We start from the raw sequence: 22,931 nt of genomic DNA, 5'->3' as shown, positions 1-22,931 counted from the left end.
GGGGGTGATTATTGTGCCTCACCAGGTCGCAGCAGCTTCTGCAGTTGCCCTGTAAGAGCCGTGATTGAGCAGCCCCTGCATTGTGCTGCTGCAGGTCCCACCTCCTCCCTCCACCACAGCTCCCAGCTCAGTTTCCTGGCTGGACTGAGGTGGTGTTGGACAACAAGAGGTAAAATGATCACCACTAAATCCCCGGCTCTTGGCCCATGTGGACTCTGGCCCCCCAGTGTCCAGGGAATCTGGCATCCAGCCGGAGTCAGTGCCAGCAATGGAAAAAGCACTGTGAGCATCTCGGGGAGCGCAGCCTGGAGCTCTGCGAGGACCGTGGCACCCTGGTGGCACTCACTGCAACCACCACGGCATCTGGCAGGCGGCCACTGCCCTGCTCCCCAGGCAGGAACACACCAGGGAAAGGTTTTTGAGGCCTGAATTTCGACTGACTAAATCAAAGGCATTTGTTGCACCTTGGATTTGGTCCATCTGCAGGCTGGAGCATCTCCTGATAGGTGTCCTTGGAAACATCCCAGCTGAGATCTCCCAAGCCGAAGGAGTTCAGCTCCAAACCCTGTTGGGTCCTCTAGGTTCTCATTGAAGGCTCTTCCCACTGGAATGGGATGGGAGAGGATGCCATGGCTGAGCTCCTCCTCCCCAGAGGGCCTGGTCCATGGTGGTTCCTCTGCAAACCTCTCTGCGGGGCTGGATATCGCTCCCATCAAACCTCCCACAGGGGCACGCCAGGAACTAAAGTCCTCCCATATTCCCCCTGCTTGTTTGCTGGGGATATTCCAATACCCTCTTCAGGGTGCACTGACTTGGCTTCATTGCCCCACACTGGCTGGCCCTGGTTAGGTGCCCCATTCAGGACCACAAAAGGTCTCTGCCTTTTCTTTATCCCTTCCCTGTGGCTGCCACCTCACAGCAGCAGCCCTCAGAGGGACACCTCTATCAACAGGCAAGTGAAAGGCCAGGTCAAACATTTTATGGAGGTAGAGGGGAAAATAAACGAGCACAAAACAGAAAAAAAGTAGTGAAACCCTGAGAGAGGCAAAGGGGGGCAAAGCTGAAGCGTGCACCCTCCCTGCCAGCGTGGACAAGGGTCCTGCTGGCTGCTCACAGCCCAGAGTGGCTTGGACAATTCTGCCTTGGAAGGGCAGAATTTCAGTGTCTCTTGCCCCTGACATGAGGATTTCCACAGCTGGGCAGGAGGAACCCAGACTGCAGGTGCTGCTCCCCTCTCCCTAATTGGTTATAGCTGGTCTCCAAGGCACTGCTGCACCTCCCTTCCCACCTCTTCCTCTCCTTCCCTCCACCCAGCCTGGTACCTCCAGCATCCTACTAAATCATATTCCTCTTTGCCATCCTGCTCTTCACCCCATACCAAGAGATGTTGGGTACAGGGCACCCTGGGCAGCGCAGCTCCATCTGCACCGCCTGGCTGCTGATGGGAAGAGCATCCAAGGGCAGGGGGACTTTTCGAGGGTTTTCAGGGTGAGGGGGCTCTTGTGGGGGCTCTACTTCTCTTTGGTTCATATCTATGAGTCTGCAGTTACTTACTTTCCTCCCAGTTTATTCTGGTTTAATCTCTGTGTCCTGGGGAAGACACAGGAATGGACAGAGGGGAAGGGCAGAAAAACAGAACAACAAAAAAAAGGCAAACTGTTGTATTTGAGACACCTTTTCAGATCTGGATATTCTCATCACTTGGCTCTTGTCATGTCTCTTTCCACCTGGCCTCTTGATGGATTTGGTGAATTCAGGAGCAGCATCTCCAGGCCTTGCCCTGCCTCCCTGTGCCTCAGAGCTGGGTGGCTGTCACCTGGCAGAGCTCACCCAGGGGGACCATGAGCACATCCTGTGCAGAGCAGCTGGGCTCAGCTGGCAGGCAGGACTTGTCCCACACCTCCTCTTTGCTGCTCTTGTCCAGGCTAAAGATGAGCTTCAGCTTCTCTGGCTGCACGGAGTTGAGGATGATGATGGCCAGCCCCAGGAGCAGGCACAGCAGCCCTGCAATGCACGGTGACACACAGTGACACCACTGCAGGAGTCCTGCTGGCTCCCAGCTCCATCCAGACCCAGCTGGGCACCAGGGACATGTGCTATCACCTGGCACGTCAGGGGAAGGTGTTGATTTCTCTTTCCCCATCTCGATTTTAGCATCGCTTTGGGCTCCCCAGTACAAAAGAGAGGTCCATAAACTGGGGCAGAGAGTTGGGGATGGAGCCCACTGTGCACAGGGAAAGGCTGGAGGAACCTGAGCTTGCTTAGCCTGAAAAAGAGGATTATCCAGGGGGAATTCATTACTCTCTGCTACTGGAAAAGGGCTGGTCTCCCTGGAGTTGGATGTTGTAGCATGGAAAATTCTGGTTTGATCAAAGGAAACAATTGCTGCCCGGATGTGGGGCAGGTCCTGAAAGGCAGAGGGAATCTCTATCCAGCAGGGAACTTCAGACATTCAAATCTCTTGACTGCTCTTCTCTTTTTCTCCCCAACCTTGATAATTCTAATCTAAAATCTTCTAACCCAAAATTATCGTTTTCTGTGACCAGCCATGGAGAAAGAAGGGATGAGGTGGTGTTGGGGCATCATCTCTGCAGGGAGGGACAAGAAAAGCCCCAGAAGCAAGCTGAGCACTCACCTGTCGCTAATGTGAGCCAAAAGGACTCGCCATAGTCTGTTCTCAAGGAAACTGGGCCGAACTGGATGGGGCACTTCGGGGTGTTTCTCGCGGTGAAGAAGAAGAGCAGTGAGAAGAGGATCAGAGCAGCAGTGAGCAGAAGCATGTGGCCACCATAGAGCAGGATGGACATGGAGAAGAGCAGGATGGAAATGAGCCATGTGCAAAAGGCCAGCCTGCAAAAGGACCACAAAACCGAGCAGAAAACATCAGGCTTAGAATATCTACTCAGGATCTCCTCTCCATGTTCCAATGGAGGGATAAAGCCCTGGGCAACCTGGTCTAGCTGGCCTTGCTTCAGCAGATAGCTGGACAGCCCGATCTGAAGAGGTCCCTCACAACCCAAGCAGTTCTGTAATGACACGAGTGCTGGAGCTGTGGGACAGATCCCGCAGCGGTGCAGAGCCATCTCCACACCTGGGAACGTTCAGTGTTGAACTCCCTGAAGCCCCCAAGCACCTTGGTATGGCTTTGGCATCAGCCCTGCTCTGAGTGTGGGACAGGAGGAGAAATCTCTGGAGGTTCCTGTGAGGGACTGAAATGTTAATGTTTAATAGCACAAACATTTGGCCATTTGCAGAGGCAGCAGATGCTTTGCTGGGCCTGGGTTTGCATTCCACGAGAGGGAAGGAGGGGTTTTGGGTGTGTGGTGGCAAACCCTCCGATGAGTGTCAGACAGAGGACCCAGCCCAGAAGCTCTGGGTTTTGAGCCAGATGAGGGAGAAGGCTGATAAAAAGCAGACCCTGGAGAGGCAGGGTGGTGTTTATTATCGTGCCAATGTCCCGTTACACAACTGGCTCAGCTGGAAAACTCGCCCTCCCTTCCCGGGAAGGTCCCGTTCACACGGGATGGGACGTTGTTCCCGCTCACACCTCGGCCTGAGGGCTTGCATCCCTTCTGAAGGGGCAGAACCGGTTCAACGCTGGTGTGAGAGGCAGGGTCATGTCTTAGAAGGGATCATGAACCATTGAAGATCCCTGAAGCACCTCCAGGGTCTGAGCCCTTCCACCAGAAAAATACACCTGATCCACAGCGTTGCAAAGGGTAGGAGTCACCCTGCAGGGAAGGAACCTGGGTGTTCCCACCTAAACCTAAACCTGCACTGAACTCTGAGTTTCGTGGGACCCCCACCACTGAGAAGACCAGAAGAAGAGGATCAATGGGACACCGTCTGGTTCCATGGGTGGTCATATTTTTCACTTAATCTGTCTCTCTCTCACTCTTTCTCCTCCCCCCTTTCCTTTTCTATTTCTTTCTGTCTTTGTCTACCTCATATTTACTGTGACATAAAATCCATACTGTCGATGTCAGCATATGGTCTCGTTTGCACCTTAATTTGGGCAGAGGTGTCTCTCTAACAATCAGATCTTAACAGTCCCTCCAAAGTAACTTTTTTCTGATTCTTGTGATTGTCCACAACGGGCCACCCCCAGGCAGTTCCCACGTGTTCAGAGGAACAATGGCATCGAGGGACACCTTTGTTTGGAGAACTGCACCATGAGCCGTGCCCACACCTGATTCAGCACCTGGAGTGCACCCAGCTGCCAGCCCTGCCCTGTAGGTTCAGCACCCTGGGGGGTGAGCCTAACAATTTTTCTGATTCCAAGGAAAAAAACAAAAATAAGGTTTTTGTGAACATTTCTGCTTTGAAATACAGGAATGTTTGGGTGGGGATAATTATTTTTCCTGAAAATAAAAAAGGAGATGGGTAGAGGGACCTGGAACCTCCATTCACAGGGGAATTGCAAGGCTCGCTCTTCCCTGCGGTGCCTTTCCCACCACCTCTGAGACTTCACAATCACAACACACACAAAGGGCTCTCAGCTTCATACCAACAGATGAGCTCTGAGCACCCTCTTGATGGTCCCTCCTGCTCCCCTTGGGCAGGTCTGTGACACCTTGGATGTGCAAAAGAAGACCCTTCACAGCCTGTCTTAACTGGGACTCTCTATCTTGGTCCTCGGGAGAGATCTCGAACCATAAGCCCCACAGCTGCGTCTGTTTTCCCTTAAATGAAGAATAATTTTTCTCAGACTACAGTTCTGTACATCAAGGCAGGGAACACATAAGAGGAGTCTGGAGACATCGACAAAAGATGCTCCAAGGGCTGGAGCCCCTCAGCTCTGGAGCCAGGCTGGGAGAGCTGGAGGTGCTCACCTGGAGAGGAGAAGGATGAAGGCTCCAGGGAGAGCTCAGAGCCCCTTGCAGGGCCTAAAGGGGCTCCAGGAGAGCTGGAGAGGGACTGGGGACAAGGCATGGAGGGACAGGACACAGGGAATGGCTTCCCACTGCCAGAGGGCAGGGCTGGATGGGATATTGGGAAGGAATTCCTGGCTGTGAGAGTGGGGAGGCCCTGGCACAGGGTGCCCAGAGCAGCTGTGGCTGCCCCACCCCTGGAATTGTCCAAGGCCAGGTTGGACAGGTCTTGGAGCAACCTGGAATAGTGGCAGGTGTCCCTGTCCATGGCAGGGGGTTGGAGCAACATAAGCTTTAAGATCCCTTCCAACCCAAATCTCTCTGCGATTCACAATTCTATGGATCTGTGACAGGCCAGGAAGCATGAGAACCCCAGATTCTGCAGAAAGCCAAGGCTTTGGCACGGCCTTACAGCGATGAGGGTGGCTCAGTAAAACTCCCCGTGCTGTCCCTGGCTCTTTCCAGCTCCCCCTCGCTGCGGGGGACAGGGCTGACCCCTCGCTGTAACTCACCACAGTGCGAGGGACGCGTAGTGGCCGGCGATGCGGTACTGCCTGTGCACGGCACACGGGCTCTGACTGCTGAACTTCTCTGCCACGTAGAGGATGGGGCTGGGCAGCCCCTTCTCCAGCCCCTCGCTGTAGCTGCGGTCGTAATCCGCTCCGAAGTTCCAGGGAAAGTGCTCGTTGTAGTTGATGGTCTCGTTGATCTGGTGCACTGGGTTTCCTGCAGGAGGGATGAGCTGAGCTCCTGCTGTGCCAGCACCTGGGCACTGCCAGCCAGGAGCATGGGCACAGCAGGGTCCCAGGAGCCTCCAGACAGACCAAGGGCCTCTCCAGAGCAGCTGGAGACCTCCTGGGGCCATGGCCACTGCAGAGCTCCAGATGGGGACGTCAGACTCACCCCTGAGTGTGACGTTCACCCCCGCCAGGCCGATGTGCAGCCCGATGTCCACGTCCACCTGGGCACGGCTGAAGGACTTGTAGGAGGTGTTTGCCTGCACCCAGCCCGTCTCCCAGTCTCTGGTGAACTGGACAGCTGTGAAGACTCCAGGGGTTAGTTACAGCCTGGCAGCAAGATGTCTGGTGCTGGAAGCACCTGCCAGGACAGTCACCATTGTCTGAGCATCCCCTACCTCACCCCAAGGTCATGACTGGGCTGGGGCAAAGTCCTGTATGTCCTTCCTCAATATCAACCCCGGCCCATGACCCTGAAAGCCCCATTTGGGTTGGTTTCTCCCCAGCTCTGGTGCAGATCCTAACCCTGGAGGCAGTGGGGCTGATGTGTGGGCACTGTCTGGGCACTGCTTCTCATCTAAGCCCCTGCCAATTTGCCTGAACCCCTGGAAGCTGGTGGTGGGCTTTTGGTGACTGCCCTGGATATGACCACCAGTCTTCAGCCTGGAGACAGATGGGTGCTTGCACCTTCCACCAGTTGCTGGAACCAGGCCCCAGACAAAAGAGATGTGTCCATCTTCCCCATGAACTCACCCTACAGGCTGGTCTTAGGCCTTGGCTGGTCTCTTCACCCTCCCCCACCTTTCCCTTCCACGTCTTGAGCATCCATGAGCTTCCCCCCAGGACCCCAGTACTCACTGAGCACCACTGCTCCCATGAAGAGTCCCAACACCAAGCGCAGGAACCAGAAGAGTCGCTGTAAGGGGTGAGCAGAGTGCAGGGACAGGTATCAGTCAGATTTTGCCGTAGACACCTCAGGCACCAAGCGTGGAATTCACCAGATGGTGAGAAATAGACCTGTTCCTCCCCTGGGGAGTCACCCCATGTGCTCTGTGGGTGGGTGGCATGGGGGATACATGTGGCCAGGGCATCCCTGCCATGGTGGGGGGGAGCCAGCAGGGAGATCCAGATAGAGACAGAAGATCAAAAGGACCCACTGGAGAAAGCTGTGATGTCCCCTTTTTTGGGAAGGAGGGTGGAGACATTCCTCCTAACAGTCTTCAGCTGGAATTTCCACACTTATCCAAACCTCATGTGTTTGGGCCTGTTGACAGCTGGCCACAGCTTTAGACAAAAGGAGTGACTGAGCATTTGTAGAGTGTCCCCTGGGGGACAGAAGCCCCTCAACCAGCCCTGCTGCAAAACTGGGCACACAACAAGCACCCAATGTGGCTCACAGCGGGGTCTGTTGGCCACGCAGAGCCCAGCGAGCAGTGCTGGGACATGCCTGGTACACACCTCCTGCTTTTACTGAGGTTTCTGGGAAGGTGGGGTGAGATCTTTGAGCCTCACCCTGCTGCTCCACTCTGGTGAAATCATTCAGGCTTGTTCACAGAGAAATCCAGACAAGATAGATCTGGCTTCCTCAGAAATCTGGGGTGGTGGTGTTTGGTGTCTCTGGGATGGGTGTGCCTGCTTGGACGGGCTAGAGCTCAGCCCCATGGCTCTCTAGAGATCCCAGAGCCCTGGCCCTGAACCTGTGGGCAGGTTTGCTTGCCAAGTCTGTTATCGAGGCTGGGAAGGAAGAGGAATGTGGGACCAGAGGTCTGAACTGCCCCTGCCCCTCCACTTACCCCCCTGCCCCGGATCCCTGGCAGGATGATGATGAACATCAACAACATGGAGAGGAAGACGGTGACGATGACAGCCCGGGTGGTGTCAAAGGGGAAGCAGGCATTGGCTCCAGGGTAGAAGGGGTAGGAGCCATCCCACAGCGTCATCTTGCTGCCTGGAAGGACTGGAAATTGGCACCCAGATGAGAGAAAATTATCTCCACACTTCCACTCCACCCAGCCTTCTCCACGGAACCACCTCCTGCCCCCTTGCCAGCACTCTGCTGGTCCCGGGCACGGCTGTGCGTGCACCTCAGTGCCCCTTGGACTCTGCAATCCCGCACTGGGCATGCACTCAAGCATCTCCTGCGGGAGCCCTCCATCCTCCCGGCGTACAGGGTTGGAGCCACCAGGGCATCAGGTTGTCCCCAAAGAGGGACAGCAAAACACGCAAACACCGCAGGGCTGCTCACTCCCCTCCTCTGCCTGTTCTCCATCCCCAAAATCTTCCCTGTGCTCCCACCCTCCCTAGTTCAGCTCTTTATCCAGCAGCCTGGCTCCCTCTGTGCCCGGAGCTCTGGGTGAATCGCTGCAGGATGAGCCCCGCCGGGCTGCTCCTCGCTGGCCCGGCAGTGTCAGCTCCTCATCGTCCGAGGAAGCGGCAGGAACCCGGAGGGGACAGAGAAACTGCCCGTCCCTGGCTGCGCTGTGCCGCCCACCCGGGACCCGCCTGGGGCAACGCTGGGACGCTGCTTGGGGGCGAAATGTTGTTTTCACCGCAGCACTCGACCAGCTCACTTTCCCGCTGGGAAAGGGCTGCCATTCCTCCCCGGGAATGGAGGCTATCCCTGCAGCAGCAGCAGAAACACCCACATCCCCTTCCCCACCCCGAGCCTACCTCCGCTGCGGCCGGTCCCGGGCTGGGAGCTGGGGCGTGCGCCGGGAAGCGCCGGGATGAGCCGGGAAGCGCCGGGATGAGCCGGGATGCTGCCTGCCCGCCTGCCAGCGCTTCCTGCCAGGGCTGCGGGCGAGGAGCCAGCCTGGCGTGGAGTCACGGCTGTGTTTCTCCCGGTGGTTTTCAGGGTGCCCTCTTCCAAAGGCGGTTAGATCATCCAGCCGCTCCGGCACTCCTGCTGAGCCCCAGGGCACACAGGGAAGCTACGGGCTGGCACAGTCCTGAGAGCGGTTTGCCTTCTTCTCCTTTACTTTTCTTGCAGAACAGTGCAAGGTCCAGTTCCACACGGCAGGAAGACCCTGGAGCTGCCAGGCCCCTGTGGATCCTTGTCCGAGACAGCAAAGCCCTCACCTGCACCGCCTGGTGAAGGTTCCCAGCTGAGATCATCGAGCACGGGCTGTGGCTGCGTGGCCTCCTTGATCACCCTGCTCCTGGCCCCATCCTTGGGGGAGTTTCCCTGGGAAGGTCCTGGTTGAGCTGTTGGTCACCTGGCAAGGTGACACAGTGACTGGCACAGGGGACCAGCAGAAAGGAATGGGTCTAGAGGTGCTCCCAGCTCCATGATGCAGAAGATGCTCAGCTTTGTAACCTGGCCACGGCATGGAGACCATGGAAATTCAAGCTTTTGTGGTTTGCTCTTGTACTTCGGCATTTTGGTTGGCTGAAGAAGGTTGTATTGATACTGAGAGGGACCAGCATGGCAGAAACACTCTCCTGACCCATGTTTGGGGTCTTCCCTCTGAAATTGGCACAGCCATCCCCTGGCTATTTCTTTTTGTATCCCAGTGAATGGGCTGGCTGCCCACCCCCTTGGCAGAGGGAGGCAACAACAAGTTTCCACCCATGCCCAACAGGAAATAAAGGCATTTTTTGGGCAAGGATTTTGCCATTTCCCCTCAAATCCCCAAATGGTCCTACCCAGTCTGAACACTGAATCCCTCCCCAAGAGTTGTTCAAAAAAATTACATAAAGGGTGGCAAGGGTGACGTGGCTGGGGAATGCATGTGCAGAGATGTGCTGTCTGGTGGGGATGTGGCACCAGCTCCAGCTCTGTCAGCCTCTGCAAAGAAGAGGAAGTTGTGAACTTCACAGCAAACAGAGCAAATCCTTAGGAGTGATCACATGGATGCCCGTGGGGCTTTGGACCTGTTGGAAAGGTGGAAACACATCTCCCTTCAGTGTGGGAGAGGACAACTGAGGAGGTGGGTGGTAACCGGCAGGATGAAATTAATCAAGGTGGGGAAGTGAAGTGACTCACGAGATGAGGGTCTAAACCATCCCTCCTTGCACTCCCTGGAGCTGGAAGAGGCAGCAGAGAGATGAGCCCTGCACTGGCTTGGATAGACCAAATGTGGAGTTTGCCTTTGAAAGGGATTGAGGCCCAGTGGGTTTGGGGCTGTTCAGGTGAGCATCACAAACCTGTCCTTTGGGGAGATACCCTATTGCCAGCAATGAAAACAAGGGGGAGGGAATTCCCCTTCTTCTCAGCAACACAGGATTTGTGTGCAAGGATGTCAGGGGGGAGTTCCCAGAGCTGCTCTGGTTCCCTCATCTCTCCCCAGCAGTGATGGAAATGGGGCGTGATGGTGACAGTGGGATGCTCCTCTTCCCTGGACTGCTGATGAGATCATATCCTGGGAAGTGTGAAAAAACTGCTTGATTTATCCCTCACCCAGCACTCTGCATATAGGAAGAGGCCATTATTAAACATGGTGTTTTTTCCACCTTTTCAAATGTTAAATTTCCTGGCTATTTCTGCAGGTAGTAAAGGTGTGTGTTTCATCACACAGTTTCAAGGGAACATTACACGTTTTCCAGGGAGTTTCTTCTCCCGCTGTCAGCACCCTGCCCTTGCTGGGGCAGTCCTCTTCCTTGGGCAGCTTCTGCTTCCCTCCCTCTGGAGAGATGGATCCCTGGATTAGGGATGAGTCATTTGATGCAGGTCACCAGAGGGAGGTGGGGGCGAGGGGAGCAGCACCCATCACCGCTTGTGCAAGCAGACGTTTAGTGCTGGATCAGCCGCCTCTCTCCGTGTTTTGGTACATGCCTGGGCAGGGAGGTGATTTTGGGGATGGACCAGGAAGATTTCTGACCCACTGGAGCCAGAAAAACAGATGCCCAGGTGTCACTCTGCCCCATAGCTGTCCCCATCACCCCTCTGTCTTCTTCCCTGACAGGGACAAAGCTGCAGCTGGGGTTGAGCTGGGACTCTGTTGTGATGAAGCCCGTCCCGTGGGTCCTTGCCCAGGAATCTTTGTCACAGCTGAATGGCCCATGATTGAGCAGCTTGAAGGAAAGGACAGGAGGAAGGAAGGAGGGACTCCCTCTCATCAGTTCCACCTTGGTGAGCAGAGAGGCTGCCGTGCCCTTGGTTTGACTCTAGATATATTTGCAAGAAGGATCCATTTTCCAGCTCTATTTGGAAGTTACACATTTTGAGAGAGGGAGAAGGTGTTGCTACCCACTACACCGATCAGTGGGTTTCCTATCTTATGATGGAGACAGGTCAGGGTCACGTGAAAGGACTGCCAGGAGATGGAGGCAGAGCTCAGCAGGAGCCACACATCATCCTGGTGGGAACTGAAACAGGAGGGGTTTCAGCTGCACTTTGAGGAAATCCTCATCCAGAAATTTTGTTGAGTGTTCAGCCCTCTGCCCCTTCCAAGAGCCATCGTGCAGGAGAGGAACAAGTCTCTGGACACAGCCTGGACCTTCTGTGGCACATGACAGGAAGAGCATCTTGCTTTGGGTACTTGATCATCTCTACTTCCAGTCCCAAACAGCTGCTGTCAGCTCCTGCCAGTGTTACAGGTTTCCATGTGTTCTCAGAGGTCATGGGGACAGAAGCATAGCTGTCCCATTGCCCTCCCAAATATCTCCATCCCACCCACAGACTCCATGTTTGATCCCATGGGCACTACAACCCATGTCTGGGTGGGGAACGGGCTGGGCCTGGTCCCGTTCCTTCCCTTGCCTTCCTGGGGCTACTCAGCTTGGATGAGGGGCTGCAGGTCCGGCCCTTCTCTGCTGTCTACGGACCCCAAGTGCCCCTTCCAGGCTGCCCTAATCCCAGCCTGCAACAGGGATATGGGGAGGGATCATGTGAGGATCTAAGCAGGTACCCTGATACCCTGGGGGGTGGGAGGAGAGGGGAAAGACGTCACTTCCCATCTTGCATCTGTTACAGGTGTTTCCTCTCCATCAGAGTGCAAATGGATTTGCCTGCTCCCAAACTGCTCCTCCAGCCTCATCCCAGAGTGTCTCCCTCATCTGACAGAGCTCCTCTGCCCTGGGATGAGTCTCAGGGAAGTGCATAAGCTTTGGGATGCGTCTCATCAGGGATTTTACTGTCCCGGTGTGGGGAACCTTGATAACAGATAACAGCCCTTCCTGCCAGCTCGATGTAACCATCAGGGAGTCAAACTTTTCCCAGCTTTGCTGGGGCTTGTTAATGATGCACTGTGTGGTAATTAGCACTTTCATCCCTGCCCGCAGCTTAGAGAGAAGCTTTCTCTTGTAATCCCTGGCATTAGAGGCCAATTTTAAGCAATAAGCATTTTTCCATGGAAACTCCTCTGTCTTATATCTCCCTGCCAGCCTTGGAATCCCTTCACACCACCTCCTGAGGGGTGTGAGCTTCCAGATCTCGGATCAGCAGAGTGAACATTGTGGTGGAAGATATCCAAGGCAGATTTGGGGCTGGCCAGGTCTCCCATGCATGTTGTCTACCAGCTCTGGGTGTCACAAAAGCTTTGATGGACAATGTTCAGAGCTCTTCCCACCCAGTGCTCCTGTCCCACCAAACATCACCCTGGGATGGTGTCTTGCAGTTGGTGACAGTCCTGCTGTGAGTGAAGGGTTGAACCAGAGGCCCTCAGCAGTCACCCACCAGAATTTACACGAGACTGAAGGCCCTGTTCCTCGCACCATAGCCTCACAGACCTCCCAGCAGAGCTGGTTCCCTAAAACCTTTCAGGGTATGTGTCTCCCATCCTTCCAGGGAAAATACACATGGCAGGGAGCCAGGAAGCTGGCCCTTCATGAAAGGACGTGGTCTTCTGAGGTCTAGGCCTGCCACCCAAATGTTCCCAGGCAAGAGGAACAGAGTCCCTGTTGTCCCAAGTCCCAGGTAAGTATTCCCACAAGTCTCCTGCCCTGCCAGGAGCTCCCTTATCCCTTCCCGTGGCACTTGGATCCAGGTCCTGGAGCAGGTTGCTGCCTCCCACACCAGCAGCACGGCCAGGCTGGAGCTGCTTCCTGAGGCCATGCTGGAGGCTGGTGGCTCCCTTATCAGTGCCACCACCCTGGACCAGTTTTTGCTGGTTTTGGCCTGAAAACACTTGGAACAGGCACAGATTCCCTCCTGAAGGCAAAGGTGTCCTTGGCACGTGAGAGGGTGGGGGATGTCAACGAGGCTGTGGGAACAGTGAGAGAAGGAAATGGAAAGAAAAGAGTGTCCTAAGTTTCTGTATCCCACCTGGACTAGGAAAGGGTCTTACTGTATCCACCTCTGCCTACTCCTTTAGGAAGCAGATTTGCCAGAATTACTGCTTGGCTTGTCTGCCACAATAGGAAAACACCTCAGTGTGGCGGTACTGACCTACACATATTTTATAAAATCCCTAAATTCCATGGCAATTCTTGCACCTCTACAATTCCTGGCATAGTCTCAACATTGTGCAAGGAGTTCAAAGGTTGGCTGGTGGCCATGGTAGGAGGTGGTTTATGGCACCTTCCTCTGCAGCACAGCGGGACCGTGAGTGCCACGAGCTGTAACTGGTGCAATTTCCCAGTGCTCCCTCAGGTGCATCCTGCTCACTGTATTTTATGCTCCACGAGCCTGACGAACCAATAAATATATGAACACCTTATTCCTATTGGAGTCCTTGGCTCCTTCTCAGCCCCATACAGAGGTTAAAATGAATAGAAATGAATAGAAAATGGCAGCGAGATTGTGTTGTGTTCTCTCACTGCACTCCAGCACCCTGATGATTTTGGGAGTCCTGTGGCAGGAGGGCTCTCATCCAACCCCATGGCTGGTTTTGTCCCTACTGCTCTGGAGCTGTTTTCATCCCATACAAAAGCCCATAAAAGAAGACTTTGTGGGTCTGTAGCTGGGATGGTCCCTGTCTCTTGCTCCAATTTGGTGCACACACACTGTAACAGCATCTCCTGAGCAGGGGCATATAGAGGGCTTTGGCTCAGACACAGCCCTGAGACCTCCCAGACTGGGCAGGCAGGGGACTGTGATTCTGCTGACACAGCCAAGCACCTGTGCCTCTTTCCTTGGGTTATTCACAGCAGGAGAACACTCAGGATTTCAAGGCTCCATGTTCTGTGATGTCCATGCTGTAGTTTCTGAAGCACAGCCCATCCCAGTCCAGAGCAAGGCATTTCCTTGGGGCCAGGGTGAACACATCCCTTGGGGGAAGATTTGGCTTGGAACCAGCAACACTGGAGTGATTTCATATCCCAGAAGGCTGGGATTTCTCCTGGGCTGAGAAAGAGGGTCAGGAGAAGAGTTTCCTCTAAAGACCAGAGCAGTGAGAACAGACTTGTGTCCAGGGAGTTTGGCCCCTTCTCATTTCCAAGTGAAACTGGAGAACTGTTGTTCCAATGTGAAATGGGTTCCAAACTGCTGGGGCTCCTACAGAAGTACCAGATCTCTGTCAGGCCTCTTGCTGTCTACCATCTTTAGTTGAATCTCTTCAAGAGCCAAGGACCTGATGTAATGAAAGGCTTCACCACAAGAAAAAGGAAAAAGATTCTGTGGATTGAGATAAGAACAGTTTGATAATTGAAAGATCACAAAAATGTAAAAATACTAATAATACTAGTGATACTCCATACTACTACTGCTAATGATAATAGCTGTAATTAAAAAAAATGTTAACACCCAAGAAAAACAAGGGATGCACAATTCATGCTCACCATCTGCTGACCAATGCCCAGGCTGCCCCTGAGGGCAACTGGAGGCTCCTCCCAATTTATATACTGAATATGATGTTCTGTATTATGGAATATCCCTCAGCTGTCCTGGCCATGATTCCCCCAGCTTCCTGGGCAACTCCTCACTGGCAGAGCATGGGACACTGAAAAGTCCTTGGCTTAGAGTAAGCTCAGCAACAGCCCAAACATCCCTGTGTTGTCAACATTATTCTGGTCCCGCATCCAAACCACACCTCTGGACCAGCTACTGAGACAAAAATTAACTCTATCCCAGTAAAACCAGGGCAGTAGCCACCCCTTACCCACACCACTGACGGTATGCCAGGTTCCACACTTCCCAGGACCCCGTCACCTTCCTTGTGTTCTGATGGATACACACAGAGATCATTCCCACAGTTGATGGACTGTGCCTGTAAAAGTCCACTGAGTTCATTTCGACCATGACCTTGGGTTCCAGCTGTCTTTCAGGGCAGCAAAAGTTTGTTCCATGCTAAAGCCAGTTCTTATTCCATCACCACTGCACTTGTCCAGTTTCATCAAAGTTCATCCCTTGTTAATGTGATGATCAGAGGGGAGTCAGGTTCAGATCTCCAAATCCAGACCGTGCTGTGAAGTGCCTGGTGGGATGAGGAGTGTGTAGAAGCGCCATAGAAGTGATAATGCACAGCATTATGTACCAACTGACTTCATACAATTGAACTTATCAGCTGTTCTCACCCGAGATCAAATTGCCTTGAGGCACAATTGGTCTTTCCCATCCTCCAGCACCCACAAAGTGGACTCAAGTCCTTGAGCAAAAGGAATCCCATAGATTGGGTTTGCCTTTGCCTGAGGTAGGAATAACCCAGATTGTTTTCTCCAGCATATACTTTATGTGCACTGCAGGAACTTTACCCCATTCTGCTGTACCTAAAGGTTTGGATTGGGCAGGGCCAGCCCAACAGGCAGATCCCTTGATGTTGACTGAGTGGTTGTTGGCCTCTGTTAAATGCATATCTCAATGTTTGAAGGTCCTATCACCCTCTCAGTGTCATCTTCACCAGTCTGATTTTTCCAGAGGCTGGTGCATGATAGGAAAAAGTGAGCTGGTGGGTTATATCATAAGGAAAAGGCCTTTGTATCCCTTAGCACAGAATCACAGGTTCTCTGAGGTTGGAAAAGACCTCCAAGACCACTGAGTCCAACCAGTGACCAATCCCCACGTTGCCAACCAGACCAGAGCACTGAGTGCCCTGTCAAGTCATTCCTTGGACACCTCCAGGATGGGGACTCCCTCTCCCTGAGCAGCCCCTTTCAATACCTGACCACCATTTCTGTGAAAAAATTTCTCCTGATGTCCAAACTGAACATCCCCTGGCACAGCTCGAGGCTCTTTCCTCTCCTTCTGTCCCCGTACCCTGCGAGCAGAGCCCGACCCTCCCTGGCTGCCCCCTCCTGTCAGGGACTTGTGCAGAGCCACAAGGTCCCCCCTGAGCCTCCTTTGCTCCAGCCTGAGCCCCTTTCCCAGCTCCCTCAGCCGCTCCTGGTGCTCCAGCCCCTTCCCAGCTCGGTTCCCTTCTCTGGACCTGCTCCAGCCCCTCAATGTTCTTCTTGGAGTGAGGGGCCCAGAGCTCCCCCGCAGGACTGGAGGTGCTTCAGCAGTGCCCAGCACAGGCGATGGGCACTGCCCTGGGCTGTGGCCACACTAGTTTTGCTACAAGCCAGGTGCTGTTGGCCTTTTTGGCCACTTGGAATCTCTATAAGCTTTGAGATCGTACACTACATTTAACGTCACCTCCTCTGCACTACGATGCCCTGCTCCCTGGAAATCATTTGGATACAGTGCCAAGCTCTGGAAACCCACTTCCTCGGGCTGTCCTGGCCTCTGTCCTGGCCGGGTTTACCTTGGTCAGGTCAGGGTTTCACACCCATGTCAGGATATGAAGAGCTTTTCCTGGAGGAGCGTGGGGGATGGCAATGGAATTTAGGAGACGGTTTTGCTCCCTGATGGCAGCCTGCTTCCCTTTCTGCCTCTTTCACTCCCTTCCTCACTGCCTGGCTTGTTGGTCTCCTGTGGAAGAGAGGTCTCCAAGCACCTCAGAGGAGGGAGCACCCCACCCCGGGGCCTGATGTCTTTGCGAGAACACAGCAGGAGAGTGTCCTCTGTCAGCGAGCACGGCAGGGAGCACTTCACCAAGCCTGGGACAACAATGACACCAAGTGGTGGCAGTGGGCTTTCACTGGCACCCCCTGAGCCAGCTCCTGCTCTGAGTCACCCCACAACCAAAGACGCAAATGTCAATGGTGAAGGTGGCTTGTGTCCATTTATCTCACTTCACGTTCTTTGCCATGGCAGGGTGGGGGGAAGCCGAGGAGCAGCAATGCTCACAGCTGTCCAGGAGCCCTCAGGGCTTCCAAGGAAATGTGTCACAGGTCTGAGCAGCCCAGGAAAGTCATCCCAGTGACCCTGAGGGGTCTCCTTGCATCTCTGCTTGTGGTGTGCAGAAACAGCAAGTTCTGCTGTGAGCAAGGACTTGAACCCCAGCAGCAGTGTGGAGGGTCATCCTCAAACCAGAGGAGCAATGGGAACAAACCAGAGCTGGGAAAAACACTAGAGTGAAGAATTTACTAATTTTCTAACCTAGGGCACAAAGCTTTGGTCCTGGAACTTTCCAAAGAACATGATCTGGTGAGTGATAGGACATTGTGCTAAGCCTGAGCATGCTGTGGTATTACCCAGCAGGTAAATGTCAGAAAGGTGGATGACAGGGCAGAGCTGGCAAACTGCCAAAAATGATGAGCTTCTTCAAAAGCTTTCTTGACCTTCTCAGTTTGTAATCTAAATTCAAGAGGGAATAGGGGTTTAGTTGTTTGCCTGTGAGGGAGAAATAGAAACATTGAAACAGCCGAGCAGCGGACCCAGGCTCCACACGTGGAGGTTTTCAAGCCCTGAGTAACCCAGTCTGAGCTCAGGGCTCACGCTGCTTTGGGCAGATGGCTGGACTAAAGATCTGCTGAGATTTTCTCCAGCCTGAGTCATCCTGCGCTTGTAGGATGGTGTCCAAGGGAGGTGCAGGACACTCAGGGCTCGGGGGACCAGCATTGCTCCAGTCTGTGCAGCAGTTCAGAGAAGGAGGATGAAGAGATGCTCCACGGTGGAAAATGCACTCCTTGAATGGACCACTGCCACGGAAGGCACTGCCTGTGGAAGGCTCATCCATGACAGAGCAGGTACATCCCTCCTGCCTGCAGCTGTTGCTTCCACAAGAGGACTGAGTGTCACCTGCAGTGACAACAGGGAGGAGGAGAGGTGCTGGAAGTGAGTCTGGCAAAGGGGAGGGGAGGTACCTTCCCCAGGTGTGAAAATGCTTGGGGGGTTTGTTTTTTTCCAAAACCTGAATCAAATACTTATATTAAATTAATTGACAATAAATTAACTTATATTCCCCAAGGTGAGCCTGTTCTGGCCATGGCAGCAGTCACCAAGTGACCTCCCCCTTCTTTATCTCAGTCCAGAGGAGAGTGATGGGGGGCTGGGGACAGACAGACAGAGACGCAGCTGGACAGGTTCTGGCTCAGGCAGTGGGAGAATGAGGATCTCACCTGGGTGTCTCATGGCCAGGAACCTGCTCCTCCTCCAGTGAGCTTGACAGGGTGGTCCCATGACACATCAAGTCAGGAACCCCATTAGGCTGTCAGTCCCTCACACTGCTGGCTGGGTGGCATCTGGTTTCCTCCAGTGTCAAACACAATCCACAGTGTCATTATTTTTCTTGCTAATGATTAGTTTTAAGCCAATTAGCTTAGCTCTAGCTAATGAAAAGGTGAGCTGGGGGTCACCCACATCCCAGAACACAACAACCAGTCTGGGCAAAAAGTAGACAGAAGTCAGATTCCTGCGCGAACAACTGCAGGACAGTGAGAAACCTCTTGAGCAAAGCTGGTGGGTAGGAGACCATGAAGGGCTCACAAAAGGAATAGCTACAGGTGGTGCTACAGGTGGGCTGTTCACCAGCAGAATGTAGAACCTGGGAGGCTCAAGGTGATGCTCTTCCCTGGGGCTGCAGCCAAGCAAATGCTCCAGTGAGGAAGAGGAGGCTTCACAGGATCTGAACTATCTTTGAAGGGATAGGGAGCATGGTGGGAAGGTCTCCTAGCATGGCTTTGACCCCTTTACTAGTTATCAGCATCTTCAGATGCTGGATCATCCCTTGGCTTGGTGTGATGTGGCTCTGAGGTTCCTGTTCCTGGGAGAAGGGCTCTTGTCCTGTGGGATCAGAGGATCAGGCTGAATGGGGAGCAGAGTGGGAAAGTTCATGGTTTCATTTATGGCATCATTCTGGGCTCTGCTGCCAGGTTTTGCCCTTCCGGAGGACATCCCCAGGGCCATGGAGATATTCCAAGGAAAGGCTGACACAGTAGCAATTGCTCAGCTGGGAGAAGAGAAGGCTCAGGAGAGACCTCAGAGCTCCTACTAGTGCCTAAAGGGGCTCCAGGAGAGCTGGAGAGGGACTGGGGATGAGGGACTGGGAACAAGGGCCTGGAGTGCCAGGACAAGGAAGAATACCTTCCCACTGCCAGAGGGCAGGGACAGATGGGATATTGGGAAAGAATTACTGGGAGGGTAGAGAAAGGTTGTCCAGAGAAGCCGTGGCTGCCCCTGGATCCCTGGAAGTGCCCAGGGCCAGGCTGGACAGGGCTTGGAGCAACCTGGGCTAGTGGAAGGTATCCCTGCCCATGGAATATGGCTACAAGATGATCTTCAATGTGCCTTCTAACCCAACCCATTCTCTGATCCCATGACCCCAAGGAGGGGCTGGCAGCCCTGGGGTGCATCTGTGAGCAGCACTTTCAGAAGGTATAGAACCAGAGTCTGCTCATGGGACTGCTCCATCACTCATTCCAGCCAGGTCGCAGCTCCCTTCCCCAGCCATCCTGCACAACAAAGGGCCTCAGGGCTGTACCTCTGCCCCTGGGTGTGCTTAGCTACATGCACGAGGTGAGGGTGCACCAAGCCATCCTCACAAAGCAGCCTCATCATCACACTGTTTGATGCCAAGGCCAACGAGCCTGCAGTTAACCCTGAGGTGCCACAAGGCTGGGACTCTGACTGAGCCAGAAATCCCACCACTGCCAGGACAAGATTTTGCTGGTAATATTCCCAGCAAGGAGGGTCACAAATATGCTCCAGCGGTGAGTGGCGTGATCAGCTCACCCAAGTGTGCTGTTTTGTCACATCAGGGTCTCCTTCAGTGAGTAGAGGCTGCAGGGACTGAATCCAACCCCTCTGAGCTGTTGAGAGCCAGGAACTCCCCTTCACCCTGCCCCAAGGTGCTCTCACTCCCCCTTCTCCCTGCACAGGCCCAGGGGGGTCTGCCCTCCTACCTCCACAGAAGAGTCTGTGCAAAGAGCCAGTTTTATTCACAGGGGCACATCAGACGTCAAGAAAACACAAAACATACAGGAACTATACAGGGAGGCTCCGCTTTTCACACACACCATCACTATTAACAATATTACACAGAGAGAATAAATAAAAGTGATGTTGCTGTAGAAACCCCCAAGGACGATGCTGTCCTGCGTTCACCACGCACAGCCGACCTTGCAGACCTCATCGTCCCCAGCTGCACCTCCTCAGTTTGAAAAGTATTTCTCCAGCACCTTTGTTAAAAGCCCTGTCTCCTACAAAACAAGACACAACAGTGAGACACGGGGTCATGAACACAACCACCACCATCACCACCCATGCTGGGTGCCACGGGGCAGATCAGACAAACATCCCATGCTGGAAGCATGATGGCACTTTCAGGGGTAGCTTGGGACAGCCCATGGGAAGGACACAGCCAGAAGCCTCCCATCTGTGCTCCAACAGCTGAACCACGGCTGTCAGATGTCAGAGGGAAACTTCATCCCAGTGAGGCAGCAGCGCCAGGGGAGAGCCTCATTCAGCAGAGAATGTGAGATGGCAAAAAGAGAGAAAATACAGCAGGGAAGAGTCACAGAGGGGCTTGTGGGAGTGGCACTGCCCACAGGTCCCAGAGCTATGCAAGGCAGCACCTGCCTTCAGGCAGAAGGGCTCTCCCCATACCCCTGGAGCTGTTCCGTTCCATGAACACGGTCTCTGCATCCTGGGGAATTAATGCCACCCATCCAAGGAGATGACAAAGGATGGATCCTCCTCTGCCACCCCAATCCTTGTCACACACAGCAACGTGGCAGCACTGCGAAGCCCCAGCATGCTGAGAGCCAAGCCCTGTCTGCCACACATGGCTGGAAAGTTGAGATGGAAGAGACAGATCCTGAGCAGGGCATGGACAGGGAGTTGCACAGGGCAGAGCTATGAAAAAGCCTGTGAGGAAGGTCAGTTCAGGCTGGGTGCTGACACCCAGTGTCTAAAAACAGTCATGCTGAGGGGGAAAGCCATCAGGGTAGACAAGCTACCCGGACAGCTTTCCCCCTCAAGCCAAGCCAAGCTGGACTGGCACTGTGACAACCACAAGAGCAAGAAAAAATAAGGTCACACAGAACAGTACAACCTGGGCAGCACTCAGAGGCACTGGGAAGAAGCAATTCTGTAATATCCACAACAGCACAGAGGTGAGGATGCCCTGGGGATGGGTGGGAGAAAGGAGCAGGAGGGCAGGAGTTGGGGAAGTGAGGTGCTCAGAGGTGCCCAAGGAGCAAAACCAGAAACAGCACCCAGCAAGGTGACCAAGGGAACCAGGGCACTGGCCAAGGAGAGGCTTCAGGCTTTGGGAAGAGAAAGGGAGGGGCAGGAGCCAGCTGTACATCAAGCAGCTCAGCTGTGATGCCACACATGGGCAGGGCATCCCACCCAGAGAGGCACCAGGCACTGAGACAGGCACTGGCCAGCACCTGCGTGGCCACAGACAAATTGCCCTCCAGCAGCAGAGCTTTGGCACCCAGTCCCACACCTGGCCAGTACCCACCCCTGAGCACTGGGAAGGAGCACTGGCAGGGCTGGCAGGGCTCAGGCACTCAGCTGGAGCCTGTTGCACAGCACCAGTGCTCGGGGCAGCCTCTGCACAGGCACATCTGCAACATGAGCAGCGACCTACGCAGGGGAGAGCCCCAGGGAGCACCTTTACCAAATTCACACCACACACTCAGAAACAAGGCAGGTCAGCACATCTACCAGCTCTGCCATCCTCTCAACAAGTGCCCTCCTGCTCAAAGGTTCCTTGGGGAGGATGGGGAAGGGTCCAGAACCTCCACAGCCCTCATCTTCTTTCCAGCTGCATCTGAGAAGCAAAGACTGCAGCAGCCCAGCACAGCACACTGCACAGGGAGTGGGGTGGGCTGATGCCTTCAGCCATGCCCAGCTGGATCTTCACTGTGAAAAGCCCTCTACCCAATGGGAACGGCTCTTTAGGAAGCCTCAGTTTACCTTAATCTGCTGAAAGTGAGTAAAACAGGTGCTTGAACAATCAGTGGCACTCAGGCTCCCAAGTCTGCAACTCTGCTCCACCTGTGCCTTCCCAAAAAAAGCATAGAGGAGCAAGCCCTGCCTAACCCTGCGTAGCAGAAATAGCTTTACCTGTGTGCAGTGCTACTGGACAGCTCCTCAGGCTTCTGGCCCAGTGGGAAAGCACAGGTGGGACTGACCTAAGAGAATTTCATCCTTTTTAGACTCCCAGTTACTTCCTGCAGTGAGTGGAAAGGGTGAGGCACCAGGGAAGTGTGCAGGAGGCAACAAACAAGCAGAGCCACACAGACGAATTCCATCTGTGGACACAGCAATTCCATCCCTGGACTGAGCAATTGGATCTCCACATCCTGCCTGAGGATCTGTGTCTGTGCACTGCTCCCAGGGGCAGGTTTTCCACGAGGGGCTGAGCGAGCTCCAAGGTAAAAGCCACAGTGAGGAGGCTGAGGATCTGCCACAGTGGGACCAGTGGAGCTCCTGCCCCCTCCCTGCTCCCCAAAACCCGCTCTGCAGCAGCAGGACCAGTGCACACCTCCCTTCTGCAAGGCTTTGTGCCCTCAGCACTGAGGAATCCCAACCACCGTGACACAGAGCCAAAGCTCTTTGCTTGACAGATTCTTTCCCTTCACACACTCTGTCCCTCTTGGTCTCTCTCTTCAGAAATAAGAGGGAGAAAGGATTTCCCTGTCCTTGGAAAAGGGGACACCATCCTCTTCTGCATCTGGCTGAGGAAGACCCAGATGCTTATTAACAAGCCCTGGAGATCACCACTGTCACAGCTCCATCGCAGTGTTACTTGCTCATCCTCACACCCTTCCCAAGCACCTGGGATTGTTACCGCCCAGCTAGACACACGCCTCAGGACACTTCTCCTCTGTCCCTTTATGGTTGGTCTTAAGAAATGGTTTAAGGAGGGTTAAAAGGGGGGTAAAGGGGGGAGTGCACCTCTAGCAGCTGTGCAGGTGCTCCCATCTCCAGCACAGCTCCTCCACCTTCCTGCTCAGAGCATCTCCCTCCATGTAAGTCAATATTCACCTGGTCAGTGAGGTCATATTTCCCTTGGTTCTCATCCAATAGTCTTTCTTGCAGGAGGATTTTCAGGAGCTCCCGGGTCAGCAGTTCCATCATGTCCTCCAGCAGGGCTCGTAGAGAGGGACCGAAGACCACTGGCACTGCAGGCTCCTCCGGAGTCTCCAGGTGTGGGGAGCCTGTGACGCTCTT

General features: G+C 54.1%; 1 protein-coding gene and 1 long non-coding RNA gene across 3 annotated transcripts in view; both read right to left on the bottom strand.

Annotated features, from left to right (window-relative positions):
* Positions 1-1,550: 1,550 nt before the first annotated feature.
* On the bottom strand, positions 1,551-8,471 carry LOC103613471 (dual oxidase maturation factor 1). Of its 2 annotated transcripts, none has more exons than XM_017731101.1 (7): positions 8,279-8,471; positions 7,402-7,565; positions 6,467-6,524; positions 5,775-5,909; positions 5,384-5,597; positions 2,636-2,850; positions 1,551-2,004 (listed from the first exon to the last, which is right to left on the bottom strand). In XM_017731101.1, the coding sequence occupies exons 2-7, from the start codon at positions 7,546-7,548 to the stop codon at positions 1,796-1,798; spliced, it is 978 nt and encodes a 325-aa protein (XP_017586590.1). In that variant the 5' UTR covers positions 7,549-7,565; positions 8,279-8,471; the 3' UTR covers positions 1,551-1,795. The 2 variants fall into 2 exon arrangements, with proteins under 2 accessions (XP_017586590.1, XP_008629474.1); XM_008631252.2 differs by lacking the exon at positions 8,279-8,471 and adding an exon at positions 7,904-8,198.
* Positions 8,472-19,660: 11,189 nt separating this feature from the next.
* Positions 19,661-22,931, bottom strand: part of LOC108445924 — a 3,934-nt gene continuing 663 nt past the window's right edge. Inside the window, exons 2-3 of the long non-coding RNA XR_001860952.1 lie at positions 22,746-22,931; positions 19,661-19,945 (exon numbers count right to left, since the gene is read on the bottom strand). The exon at positions 22,746-22,931 is cut by the window's right edge and continues 1 nt beyond it. This is a non-coding gene — a long non-coding RNA (uncharacterized LOC108445924). The remainder of the gene's footprint in view (positions 19,946-22,745) is intronic.

This window comes from Corvus brachyrhynchos, unplaced genomic scaffold (assembly GCF_000691975.1).
Source record: "Corvus brachyrhynchos isolate BGI_N302 unplaced genomic scaffold, ASM69197v1 scaffold164, whole genome shotgun sequence".
NCBI lineage: Eukaryota > Metazoa > Chordata > Aves > Passeriformes > Corvidae > Corvus > Corvus brachyrhynchos.
Note: the sequence above shows the minus strand (reverse complement) of the source record. Positions and strands in the feature narration are given on the sequence as shown.